The 12,389-nt window shown below is 43.6% G+C and overlaps 2 protein-coding genes across 3 annotated transcripts in view; both read right to left on the reverse strand.

The window, feature by feature from the left end:
- Positions 1-2,271, reverse strand: part of evplb (envoplakin b) — an 11,845-nt gene extending 9,574 nt beyond the window's left edge. The window contains exon 1 of the mRNA XM_023431655.2: positions 1,849-2,271. Coding sequence (XP_023287423.1) covers positions 1,849-1,889 — 41 coding nt within the window. The 5' untranslated portion in view covers positions 1,890-2,271. The remainder of the gene's footprint in view (positions 1-1,848) is intronic.
- A 4,153-nt stretch (positions 2,272-6,424) lies between these two features.
- ddx5 (DEAD (Asp-Glu-Ala-Asp) box helicase 5) lies at positions 6,425-12,034 on the reverse strand. Of its 2 annotated transcripts, none has more exons than XM_023431646.2 (13): positions 11,874-12,034; positions 10,971-11,136; positions 10,745-10,841; positions 10,527-10,660; positions 10,377-10,442; positions 9,977-10,118; positions 9,733-9,893; positions 9,444-9,616; positions 9,239-9,349; positions 9,070-9,131; positions 8,919-8,978; positions 7,348-7,569; positions 6,425-7,121 (listed from the first exon to the last, which is right to left on the reverse strand). In XM_023431646.2, the coding sequence occupies exons 1-13, from the start codon at positions 11,924-11,926 to the stop codon at positions 6,712-6,714; spliced, it is 1,857 nt and encodes a 618-aa protein (XP_023287414.1). In that variant the 5' UTR covers positions 11,927-12,034; the 3' UTR covers positions 6,425-6,711. The 2 variants fall into 2 exon arrangements, with proteins under 2 accessions (XP_023287414.1, XP_023287415.1); XM_023431647.2 differs by having other exon boundaries at positions 6,954-7,121; positions 7,335-7,569.
- Between the last annotated feature and the right edge of the window lie 355 nt (positions 12,035-12,389).

The raw sequence follows: 12,389 nt of genomic DNA on the forward strand, positions 1-12,389 counted from the left end.
GGGGGGGTCCCTCCCATTAGCAGTCAAGAATGTGGCCCTGTGTGTGACACAGACATTCCTGCTGAGATGAATGTGTCACTCTGTGTCACTTATCAAAAGAATGGGGCCATTAATCTCCGGTGGGTTATTACAGCAGCAGTCAGACATTAAGGCTCATGCAGCAGGTGGAGGAGGATTAGTTCCTGCATTTTTTCTTTTTTTTTTTACTGCTCCCACTGGTGGAAAGTAACTAAGTGCATTTACATGAGCACTGTACGTCAGTATTTTCTTTTCATGCTACTTTATAAAGCGAATGTTGCTCTTCTTATTCTACTCCATTCATTTGAAAGCTTTATTTAGAAGTTAGAAGCTCTTCATTTGGTTTGTGATGCTTTGTTATAGATGAGACGACCCAAAGGTAAATATGAGTAGAGCTGAAACAATTAGCGGATGAATGGATGAGTCAGATGACAGAAAATTAATTTGTTTGATTTCATTTATGTCAATTTTCATGCCAAAAATCCCAATGTGATAAATTGCTGCTTTAATTTTAATCATTAATTAATTAGAGGTTTGAATTGTGAGGGAGCCACTTTGAATTCTGGGTAATTATGAAGGACATTTCTCACAATTTTTGAAGTTTTACTAAAACAATCAATCAATCAAGATTGACATATATTGGGGGCACCCTGACAGCCCAGTGACTCAGGTGTTTACCACGTGGGTCCCCTGCTCTCTATCTCACTGTTTCCTGTTTCTCTTCACCCCCCCCCCCCAAAAAAAAAGCTGCACACACATTAATGCATGAGTAATAATAATAATCTAGGACCATTTTTATTCATTTACTTCTACTTCAGCACATTTTCCTGATTATAAGTAACATGCTTCTCCTCACGTAAGATTTTCAATGTAGGACTTTAACTTGTATTTTTACACTTTTACTCAATGAGGTGATGACTGAAGACTCCCTGCACCACGCGCAGCCTCTTATCTCTGGAAGCTTTCTTGCCATAATCACAAATATTTCTTATCAGAAGCGATGGGAATGCGTGCAGGCGGGCACACCCAACTGTGAAGGCACCCCCCACACCCACACCCACCCCCACCCCCGCGCGACAGGTTGCTCCCATGGAAGTCAATCACCTGCTTAGTCACTTTTGATAGAAGTGGGGGTGAGATTGCGCAATCTCAAACGTCTAAGTGTCCACACATTTATAACCATGTGCAACGTCATAAATCATGACTGATGGCACCAGTTGTAAACCTGCATGACATCGCAATGACGACAAGCTGCACCATCATTTATTACACCTCCTCAGGTGGATTACAGCACCGAGGCACGCTGTTGACCTATCAGCTTAATGAGTCCACACAGCGGATACACACCTTGGGCAAAGATACAAATAAAAGCAATGTGGTCACTGTCAGTGAGTCAGGTGAAGTGACAAGGAGACAATCAGAGAGGTAAACTTGACATGTCAAGTTAGAAACACGGGGGTGTTGTCAGAGCAAACAGGAAAAGACTTGAGACTTGTTATAATAAGGGACGGTTCATTCATTTTCCCAAGCTCCTCGTGCTCCTTCGGCGTTTTCAGAATGAATGAATGTATTTTAACAGTAAGATCATCGTTACTTTCATATGGCACCTGACTCCTGTGGTGCATTTATATATAAAACAGCTCCTGTCCTGTGCAAACATTACTGGGATCATGGCACAAAAAAATCTCCACACGCAGCATGAACCGGATTTTAGCTTGAGGGAGGAAAAAGAGCAGAAACAAGACAAGAGACAGTAATATAAGACTGGGAAACCTGACACACACACACACACACACACACACACACACAGAGGAAGTTGTCCAAACTCACTTGCTGATCTTTACGGGACTGTACTCCTTTTTACTCGACATCTTGAGAGACTGTTCAGAACCGTCCGTGTAATCTGAGTCGGAGCGGTGTTTTCTTCCAGCTCCTCACTCTCCCCTCTCCTCTCTCTCTCTATCTCTCTCCTCTTTTACTCACTCCTTCCTGTCTCTTGTGGCGTCTCCCCTCAGTTAAGGAGCGTCCACCTGTCTCAGCTCCTCCCCGGCCAGCAGGTGTGTCGTCAGTGAAAGCAGTGGAGGAGCAGACCGGGCGGACCTGTTCCGCGCTCCCGCCGCTTCACAGACGCTCTGACTTGATATTCTAGGAGCTTGGCATCCGCGCGTTCATTCTAGCCATGTTTAATAGATCTCCTTGCGTTGTTAAAGCATGAATAAGAAGCAGGTTGTGACCCGTGAAAGATTACACTTTAAAATCCATAATATTGATTGAGTTCTCCTGTAGTCTTAGTTTTGTGACTCTACATACCTGCCTACAGAAACGGCCTCTGACCTCTACAGCTGCTGCTGTTATCAGCTCCATGCTACACAGGGACATTATAAAGCACTCACTGTTTGCACATATACAATCTCAGAGGAATGCAGCAGAACAGGTCACTCCATGACTGAATTTCAGGATCATTATTAAAACGTCCTCTTTTTGTTTATTAAGACAGGTCAAGCAGGTGATTCATTCAGTTTGCCATGTGTCATATCTCCATATTTGTAAGTATAACTCACAGAAACTCAAAGGTCTGTCAGAGACTAAAAACACAGAAAGGAAGAACATGAAATCTATATATATCTATAATGTAATATATCTAAGAGATGGTTATGATCAGATTAGATCAGAAGAGTCAGCAGTTTTTCAGGTTGTAACACAGTGTCAACAGTGTTGGGGAGTAGTGCATTACATGTGATTAAACTAGCAGTTTAACAGTAGCTTGCTGGTAGTTCAGCTACATTCATACGTCCATAGTTATTCAAGTAATTTAAATTGCTTTTTTCTGCTACTACTGAAACTACAAATAATTTGGGGCCATAAAAGGAAATGAAGGGTTGTTTATTTTTTATTTTGCCACCACACCACTGTGATTGACTGACCTGTCCTGACCACTGTGAAGGCACCACCATGCCGCCACCCCCCCCCCCCCCCCCCCCCCGGGCCATGGGCAGGTGTTCATCCTTGCTAACAGCATTGTGTTTAAACTTCCTGAATCTCAGCCTGAGGAAGAATCACCACTGAAGCAGTTATTGTTTACAAAACCAAAGCTGACATTCAAGTACTTTCTCAGGAATAGTGGAGTATTTCAGTTTTGTGGTTCATGATTTGACCTGTGAACAAGCAGGTGCTTTTGCATTATATTTTGTTATAATTTTTGTATCACATGTTCATTGTCAATTTGATCTTTTTTGGTCACTTTTTAGTAGCTATATTTAACCAAACAAGATTTTCGCCCTAGTGTAGCTTTGCTGTAATCCAGCTTCTTCCAGTATAAACTAATTAGTAACTCGTACAGTTATTCGAGCGTTAACCACAAGGTGTAACTTTTCACATTCGAGTTTTGGCAAATGCAGCCTGTGAAATCAGGATGTGTCTTATTAATTAGTGGCATTTTTTTTTTTATTACACTGAAGCCTCCTCTGGGATTATTCCACCCCCAGAGTGACACAGAAGGCATTTCTGATTATCAGTGGTTATCTGTCACACACCCTGTGAAATTACCTTTGTTGTGTTCTAGGAGTGAAGGTCTGGTGAGAGGAATGCTAACTCCACCTGCTGCCAAAAAAGAAAGCTGATAAGAAGGTGCATGTACAGTATCTGACATAGGTTGTGTGTGTGTGTGTGTGTGTGTGAGAGTATGTGTTAAGACAAAACACAGGTATGTGGCGTTCATAGTAAAGCAGGTGAAGGAGGAGGGAGCACCTCTGCAGGTAGAGCGGAACAATGCGACTTCTTTCCGCCTCAGTGGGTAGAAGTTGGTTCAGCATGCTGCTCCGGCTCATGCTTGCGGTGGGTGTGTCTGGCGCACACCCAGAGCAGTTACTCTTCAAGCCAACACCTACATACCTGCAGGGAGAGAGGGAGGGGTCACATAGCAGGAACAAAAAGGTTAAAGTAACCGAGATCACTCACACTCTAACATCTGAGTGACAGCAAAACAACACAGTGATGATTGAATCTCACCCGGCCTCGACATTGGTCCCCGGTGGTACTTTAACTGTTTTCACACTGTCGTTTGAAACATTGATATTGTTAAAAAATATTGATTATTGCAGCTTTGCTAACGTGTAAGTAAAGTCACTCATAGTGATGATGCTACAAAGAGGTATTACCTGAATCTGCAGCTCCTCCTTACAATGAGTTTCAGCTCATTGTTTTGGTTTCCTGGTCCCCAACTTTATTGTTTGGGCTTCTGTTTGCAAAAAATATATATACATACATATATATATATATATATATATATATATATATATATATATATATATATATACATGCATACAAATATAGATAAAAGAGACTGATGTTTCCCTCAGGAGTTGGTAGAGACTGAAGAGTGAGCTTTATCAATGTTATGTTCACAGTTCGTTTCCGCTGTTTTGCGAAATGACCACAGTTGATTTTACACTTCTTTACAAAAGCACTGATAAGCAGTAACATTTGTTTTCTTCACATGGTTCAGATGTTCACGTTACTGTGTCCACCTCGCCCACCTGTTTAAACTCCACATTGTGCAATTCACCTGAGATAAGCACAGAGTGTTTCACCTCCGATAACCTGTGTCACTTATTCTTCGGTTTCTTTCTGCCGACATGTTTTTTTTTTTTGTGCAAATGATGCTGTCAACAGCAGGGTGAGGCCGTCTCATATCATCAGGATTAAAAAAAAACAAAACAATTCTCTTACTGATGAAACGAGGGACGCTCTTTAGTATTTACCCAGAGAGCGTTCCACACATACTTCCAGGCGATGCTTCTGTAAATATGTGGAAAGCTATTTAATTCAGCCGCGCCCACAGCACTTGAGAACAGCAGGGACTCTGGTGTGTTATCAGCAGGAGCCACTGACCTGTGACCCGGTATCAGTCTTTTTAAAAGAACACACGGCTGAGGTGGGGCAACAGCTGAACAATGACACACGTCACATGGACTAAAGGGCCCAGTTAACAACATAATGACAAAATTTATCATTCTTAGCATCAAAAACATGAGTACCAAACAATACTAAACAATTTATATGTTTGACAGCAGAGAGATTCACTCTGAAAATATGATAAATACATATATTAGAACATTAATCACTTGTTTCTTTATAAAGTACCTAATAAAATTGTGCACAGTGTCCGACAGCCAAGATAAATGAGTGGTTTAGACTGTTTTTCCTTTAAATGAAAAGTTTGAAATGAAAAGTTTGAAATTCCAACACACTGAACACTTTAGGTGATTTTATATTTCTGTTCCCATGGGTCAGTTGTTTCTCAATCTGCCCATGTGCAGCAACACAGTTTGCTCATGCATTCATTCATTCATTCATTCGCCATACCGCTCATCCTTTCAGGGTCGAGGGGGTGCTGGAGCCAATCCCGGCTGACGTTGGGCGAGGGCGGGGTACAACCCTGCACAGGTGGGCCAGTCTATCCACAGGGCTGAAATATAGAGACAAACATTCATGCTCACACTCACACCTACAGGTAGTTTACAGTCTCCAATCAACCTGAACCTGCATGTCTTTGGATTGTGGGAGGAACCCGGAGCAGCAAGAGGAAACCCACGCAGGCACGAGATGTACGTGCAAACTCCACACAGAAACCTTTCTTACTGCTGCGACAGCGCTAACCCACTGGTGCACCGTAACGCTCATGTCAGAACAAAGCACTTCAGACAAAAAAAAAAAAAAAAAAAAACACACTGGTTAGTGTTTGTTTTGTTTTTTTGAGGGTGGAAAAGGCCGTTTGTTCCTCCTCCACAAGATGGAGACGGAGCTTGAAAACAGCTGACGGTTGTATTTGGGTTGAGGAGAGTTTAAATTGTCATTGTTTGAGACTTTACTGGCTTTTGTCATGAGATGTTTTCCAAGAGCCGTCATCAAATTATCATTAGCGTGGCCAGTACATCTCCATTATAAGTCATCTTTACCGGCATGTGATGGGCACAAGACTGACCGGGAAAACAAGTTACCAATCCCTCTCAGCTGCTGGGACACAGGACAGGAAGCGTGCACGAGGGAGGTGCTGATGTGCATGTCATATACCTTTTTAATTTTGCTACTTATGTTTTGGCAACAACAACAAAGCCAGAATCACTGTAACCACCAGTTTCCCCTTGCAGATGTTATACAATACCACACACATGAAGCCTTTGATATTAAGTGACATGCTGGTTTGAGCAGTTACCATAGTGACTGGACATGGTGCCTGAGTTATTATATTTGTGAAACATGACACCTGCTGGAGAGGAAGGGTAGACCCAGGGTTAAAAATCAGATGTCACTAGTAACCTGCAGAACTTTTCCAAATTTAGAACAAAAACCAAAAAACACCAAAGTCTCTTTTTTTTTGTTTTATTTGAAAGATCATGCAGTGCACGTCCAAGGTAGGAGCTTAACATCACTTTCAATGATACACGTGAAAAACCAATACATTTGTAATTACCTAGTACAAAACAAAACTAATTACCGAGGAATGTAACAAATTAAATAATAGGAAAACAAGTGTGCAACACAACTACTGCTGCACTGCAGATCTTAAAAGGTTTGATAGGAGGTTGAAGTTGTTTGTAACCCTGTTGAGTAAATACAAAAATTCTGGATTATCTATTGAACTTAAAACATGACAAAAAGCAATAAATTACTTCTTTCAAGTGTGTGGTGCGTTTACTGAGAGAACTGAGGAGGCATGGGGTAGGGCACCAGCGGAGCAGGATGCTGCTGTGGAGCCTGTGCCTGGGGGAAGGGGAAAGGGGGGTGACCAGCGCCGTTCTGTGCGCCAGGCTTGGGAGCAAACTGCTGGGCCTGGAAGTTGTTCTGGCCTCCAAAGGCTCCCGGTTGGCTGTTACCAAAGTTGGACTGTCCATTACCGTTGTAGTTGCCTCCACCGAAGCCGTTGCTGCTGGTATTGCCCCCATAGCCTCCATTCTGTGTGTTTGTGCCAAAGGCTTTGTTTGGTCCGTTGTCAAACCCTCTACCGTTATCCCTGTCCCTAAAACTGCCAAAATCCCGCCTTCCAGAATACCTATCCCGGCGGTCATCTCTGTAATCACCACCTCTGCCTCCCCTTGAACGACCTGGAAGAGAAAACAAGCTTTTAAACAAAGAGAAAAAATGGCTACAGTCATGTTATGTATTATTGTATGATTTTTTGTTAAGCAAAAACTGGCTTGATACCGCTAAAGTTCATGAATCCATCCCCTTCTCAGAACAATCAAAAAAAGAAAAAAAGCAGCAGGAAAAAAAAAAAAAAAGTGGCTGCAGTTCACAGCACAGTTTCTGTATCTCACCAATTAGATTTACCTCCTCTGTCTTCTGCCATCTGGAGGAGCTTGGGGTTGATTGCCTGGTTGGCCTCACGAAGCACAGAGATGAGGTCGCTGGCCTGCCTCATGTTGTTTGGAGTGAAGAAGGTATAAGCTGTGCCTGTCTTTTGGCTACGAGCTGTTCGGCCAATGCGGTGGATATAGTCCTCTGAGTTGTTGGGGTAGTCAAAGTTGATGACAAATTTCACGTCTTCAACATCTGTAAGATTGTGTTGCGTTGTGGCATAAAGGAAGAGGAGGACAGCACACAAAAGACGTGCGCCAGCGCCACCACAACAACCAGATCAAAAACAAAGAGGCCAAGTTAGTACTGTCATGAGGTGGAGATAGCGAGTAAAATCCACAAGCTGCAAAAAACTGGAATTAGGCAAAGCTACAGATACGTTTACTCCACGGGGAGACTACGGTGGGAAAAGAGAAACGATGCACACTCCATTAGCTTCCAATCCAGTGGGATAAAATAAAAACCCTCCCCCTCCTGAGCCACTGGCAACCCACCCTCAGAAAGAATGGATCAGAAGTCTTACCATTTTTTGGAGTATGCATTCACTAGTCCATTCCCATTGCAGCACACGCCCCACATACTGTCAAGTGACCCTCAGGTGTCTGTACACAGTAGGGCTGCTATGCACACTACTGCCTCCTAGTGTTCTCAAACTAGCACTTAACCAATGTCCCTTCGTCACGCTCACTCATGAGATGCTGGCTATAATGCTCACACTGCAGTGTCTCTTGCCAAGAAAAGCGGTAGCTCTGAACCAAAATGCAGGATGCCTACAAACAATGCATCCCGACTCTCGGCATGGCAAGATTTTTCCAGACCCAGTGTTCACTTGATCTTAATGTCTCTCGTTGGCAGGTCTCGACATGACTTTGAAACGCAGGCGAGGGAGGAGTGTGAGCTTGGATTTTGTCCAAGTGTGTCCAACTAGCATGTCCCACTGTCACCAAAAGCGCCAGTAGCCATGTCATTACAGAGGTGAAGGTATGATCGATCTGACAGACTGCTCTTCCGACAGAAGTTTAGGAAACTGCAACAGTAATGCCACCCATGCTTTACAACAGGTCTACACAACAGAAAGCACCTTCCAAATGACTCAAATGGCTTGCAATGCAGTGCCCAAACAAATATGCAAGACAATAGGAGACAGTGTAGCTGGGCTTTGAGCTGGGACAGTTACAGAGCCTGGGTGTGTGAAGCAGTCCAAACCATTGCCAGAGAACAGACGAGCATATGGGGGAGGAACTGTGGCCAGCCCTCAACTCGCCCCCCTTTTTAGGCAGGCCAGAGCGTTATGCTGCACTTGGGCCTGGTCACCTCTGTATATCTGCACGACTGGGAGACCCGTGCCTCGCCAGTCAGGACACCTCCAAGAATCCTCCTTCCCCCTCTGGAGACCTGGGCTTGTCATGCCAAGGCCCTGCCATATAGACTGCTCCTTCAGGTCAGGGGAGAAACTCAGAAAGAAGCAGAAGAGTTAAAGAAAGCAAATACACTTTCTTTTTAAAATACTTAGGAGTAAATAACAGTTCAGGGAGGATACTGACCTAGACCTCTGGAGGCAACATCTGTGGCAATGAGAATTGGAGCCTTTCCATATTTGAACTCTGAAATAAAAAAATAAATAAAATAAAAAGATTAAATACAAGACTGCTAAGATTACCCTGAGATGTAAATTTATTGGTTATTCAAGCTTACCATTGAGAACCCAGTCTCTTTCCTGCTGGCTTTTATCTCCATGGATTCCCATAGCCGGCCACCTAACAGAAGTGATGGGGTCAATGTTAATTTTTTTGTACTTCACAACTAGAAAGTCAGAACAACAGAAGCTCTCATGTTTTGAATCTGTATTCATTTCAACACGTACCCATCCCTTCTCATCCTCCTCGTGAGGTCATCACACCGCCTCTTTGTCTCTACAAAGATGATGGTCTTGTTCTCCTTCTCACTCATGATTTCCTCAAGCAGACGGATGAGTCTGAAAGAAGACAGTTGCTCCGTAAAGAATCTATCACTAATGTCAAAAGATCTGCTTCAACACTTGGCGTTACCAGCATGGACATATTACTCACTTGTTCTCCTTCTCTCCATCATTGCAGACATCCACGATCTGCAGGATGTTGTGATTTGCACTGAGCTGCAGTGCTCCAACATTGATCTGGACATACTCCTTCAGGAAGTCCTCTGCCAGCTGGCGGACCTCTTTTGGCCAAGTGGCACTCCACATCAGGGTCTGACGGTCAGGCTGCAAAACAGTACAACAATTAGCAACCAGTTTGCTCAAAGTAATATACAGATAGTGACAAGGTCTTTCACTTCTGAATGTGTTAAAAGCCACTAACTAAATCAAAAGTAACTTACTCTGATTTGGTCGACAATTTTCCGGATCTGTGGCTCGAAACCCATGTCCAGCATTCTGTCAGCCTCGTCCAGTACAAGGTAAGTGCAACGTCGAAGGTTCGTCTTTCCTGCTTCAAGGAAGTCGATGAGCCTTCCTGGGGTGGCGATGCAGATCTCCACACCTATAATGATAGTTATTGTAAGAGCTATGCTCTTGACACCAAGGACAATGTTTTAAGTGTTTCGCAAAAGAGATAAAAAATACCTCTTTCCAAGTCACGGATCTGCGGTCCTTTGGGTGCTCCACCATAGATACAGGTGGACTTGAGGCGAGAAGCTCTGCCATATTCTGCAGCCACCTGTTGCACCTGCTGAGCCAGCTCACGGGTTGGGGCCAGCACCAAGCACTATCGTGGGGAAAATTATAGGTTTTTAGTCAATGAACAGGTGGGTATGCATCTCACACCACCATGATCAGCGTTCCTTATTCTTTCCTTCCTATTCTGAGTGCTGAAATAAGAAGCACATTGGGGAGGCTACTTTCTGGTCATTTTTCAACATCAGACCACTTGTATACATGTTACATTAATTTGTGATTTACCAAAAGCCCATCTCTGAGATAAAAGCATGGAGAACTAGTGTGCAACTCTGTTGTGACTACTTACAATTGGACCGTCTCCACGTTCCAGGAAAGGCTGGTGGTTGATGTGCACGATGGCAGGCAACAGGTACTGCAAAGCAAAATAACACTATCAGCACAGGTCGTTGGAGTATTTGTTGATATTACAACTAATGTCTTTTGTCAAACAACTTACAGACAGCGTTTTGCCAGAGCCAGTCTGTGCAATGCCGACCATATCTTTGCCACTAAGAGCCAGAGGCCATCCCTGAGCTTGGATGGGTGTTGGTTCAGTCCAGTTCATTTTGTTGATCACATCCATCACATAAGCTGTAGAATAGAGGACAGCAAATTAATTGCAGCACACACAAACCACCTTTGAGGTATAGTTTCTCTAATTATGGTAAAACTTACATGGAAAGCTGGCCTCGTGGAACTTGGCAATGGGATTTGGGCACTCTCGCCCCTTCACTGTAATTGTTTTGGCCCTCCGGTATTGTTCAACTTCTTGCTGCAAGATAAGAGCAAATGAAACTTCAGTTCAGCAGTCATAACCCATTGCATAACTGCAACACGTGTGTGAGGGAGCACATTTCAAGCTGTGTTGCGTAACATTTCATGGACCACGCAGACTACATACCGGTGGCCTCCGGGTAACGTCGGGATGCTGCTGATAGAAGTTTTTCTCAAACTTTGGGAGCTCGTCCAGGTTCCAGTGTTTTTTCCGCAGCCGATCACCAGGGTTGCCGAACTTTCCTCCACCGCCACCACGGTTGCCACCAAAGCGAGGAGGACCACCGCCATAGCTGCAATAAATTAAGTCGTGGTTCACAAAGTCAGATGGGACTGAAGTTATGGCATTAACGGGGGCAATAACAGCAATTCAAAACGATCAGAGCACCATCTTAACTGCGTCACTCTGAAATTATATAGCTGCCATATACTTTCCAGCCAGCAGAGGAACAATGGAAAAACAGCCGGCATTTTGTATCCGCATTCAAGCTGCCACATGGCGAAAAGCCGACTAGCCAGCTGTATTAGCATCACTGCTCCGCGCTGGAGCAAAACACATTACATGTGACCAACAAAGTAAATATCGTGGGCAGACTATCGTGTAAAATATGTAGATAACATAGTAGTCCAGCGATTTCCATAGTCTGTGCTGATATTAAGTGTTTCTTACGGGGATGAAATGAGAAATGTAACGCCGGGTTAGCTAACGGGAAGCTAAAGCTACCCTGAAGCTAACGGAAAGCCACCGTGCCGGGGCACGAGGCCAGACAAGGCCTTGAGCCAAAGACAACGGGCTCCGTTCACCGGAGGCCTTGGCCTTGTGTGGGTAAATAAAGCCGTACAACTGCTTGCTTTTCACATTTGTAGGCTCTCAATTAAAAACAAATAGTTAATTGTGGCAATTCCTTCGAAATTCAACCACAATATTTAGTTGAGCGTCTTATTTTTTCGGCGACGAGTCTTGTCAGCCATTTCTACGAATCACACAAGAGCAAAATTGGCCTCAAATACGAAAAAGGAATGTACTTACCCTCTATCTCTATCTCTGTCCCTGCCGCGGTCTCTGTCGGAATATCCAGGCATTTTGTAAACTAACTTTATAAATAAAAAAGATAAATACTCAACACTGTGGCTTAACCGCCGACTAAAAAAACCCGACCGGCAGTGGTGCTGAAATGCCGGTAATGTAAAAATGAGGTCCGGTTTATATAGCAAGAGGAAGTACACCTTCCGATGTGTTCATCCGCCATACGGTTCCCGACTTCAGTGTTTGACGACTGAAAACATAGACACACAGCGGAGCTGTGATACTGTTTTAAATTCACTGTAACGCTTATCGAAAATATTACACAAGGATCCCCCAAAGCCCCTACTGAATATACTTTATGATCTAGCTTAGAACAGTTTCATGATTAAAGTTTTAAAAATCACACACAATTGCTTGTATAGATCTTAAAGATCAGGAACTATATTTGGTATCTACTGTTACACTTAGAAATTGCCAGATTAAAGAGAAAACCCTAAAAACTCTCTTTTCCGGTGCTTC

This window comes from Seriola lalandi, unplaced genomic scaffold, assembly GCF_002814215.2.
Source record: "Seriola lalandi dorsalis isolate HSWRI2012SDOR001 ecotype SW California unplaced genomic scaffold, Sedor1 jcf7180002054926, whole genome shotgun sequence".
NCBI lineage: Eukaryota > Metazoa > Chordata > Actinopteri > Carangiformes > Carangidae > Seriola > Seriola lalandi.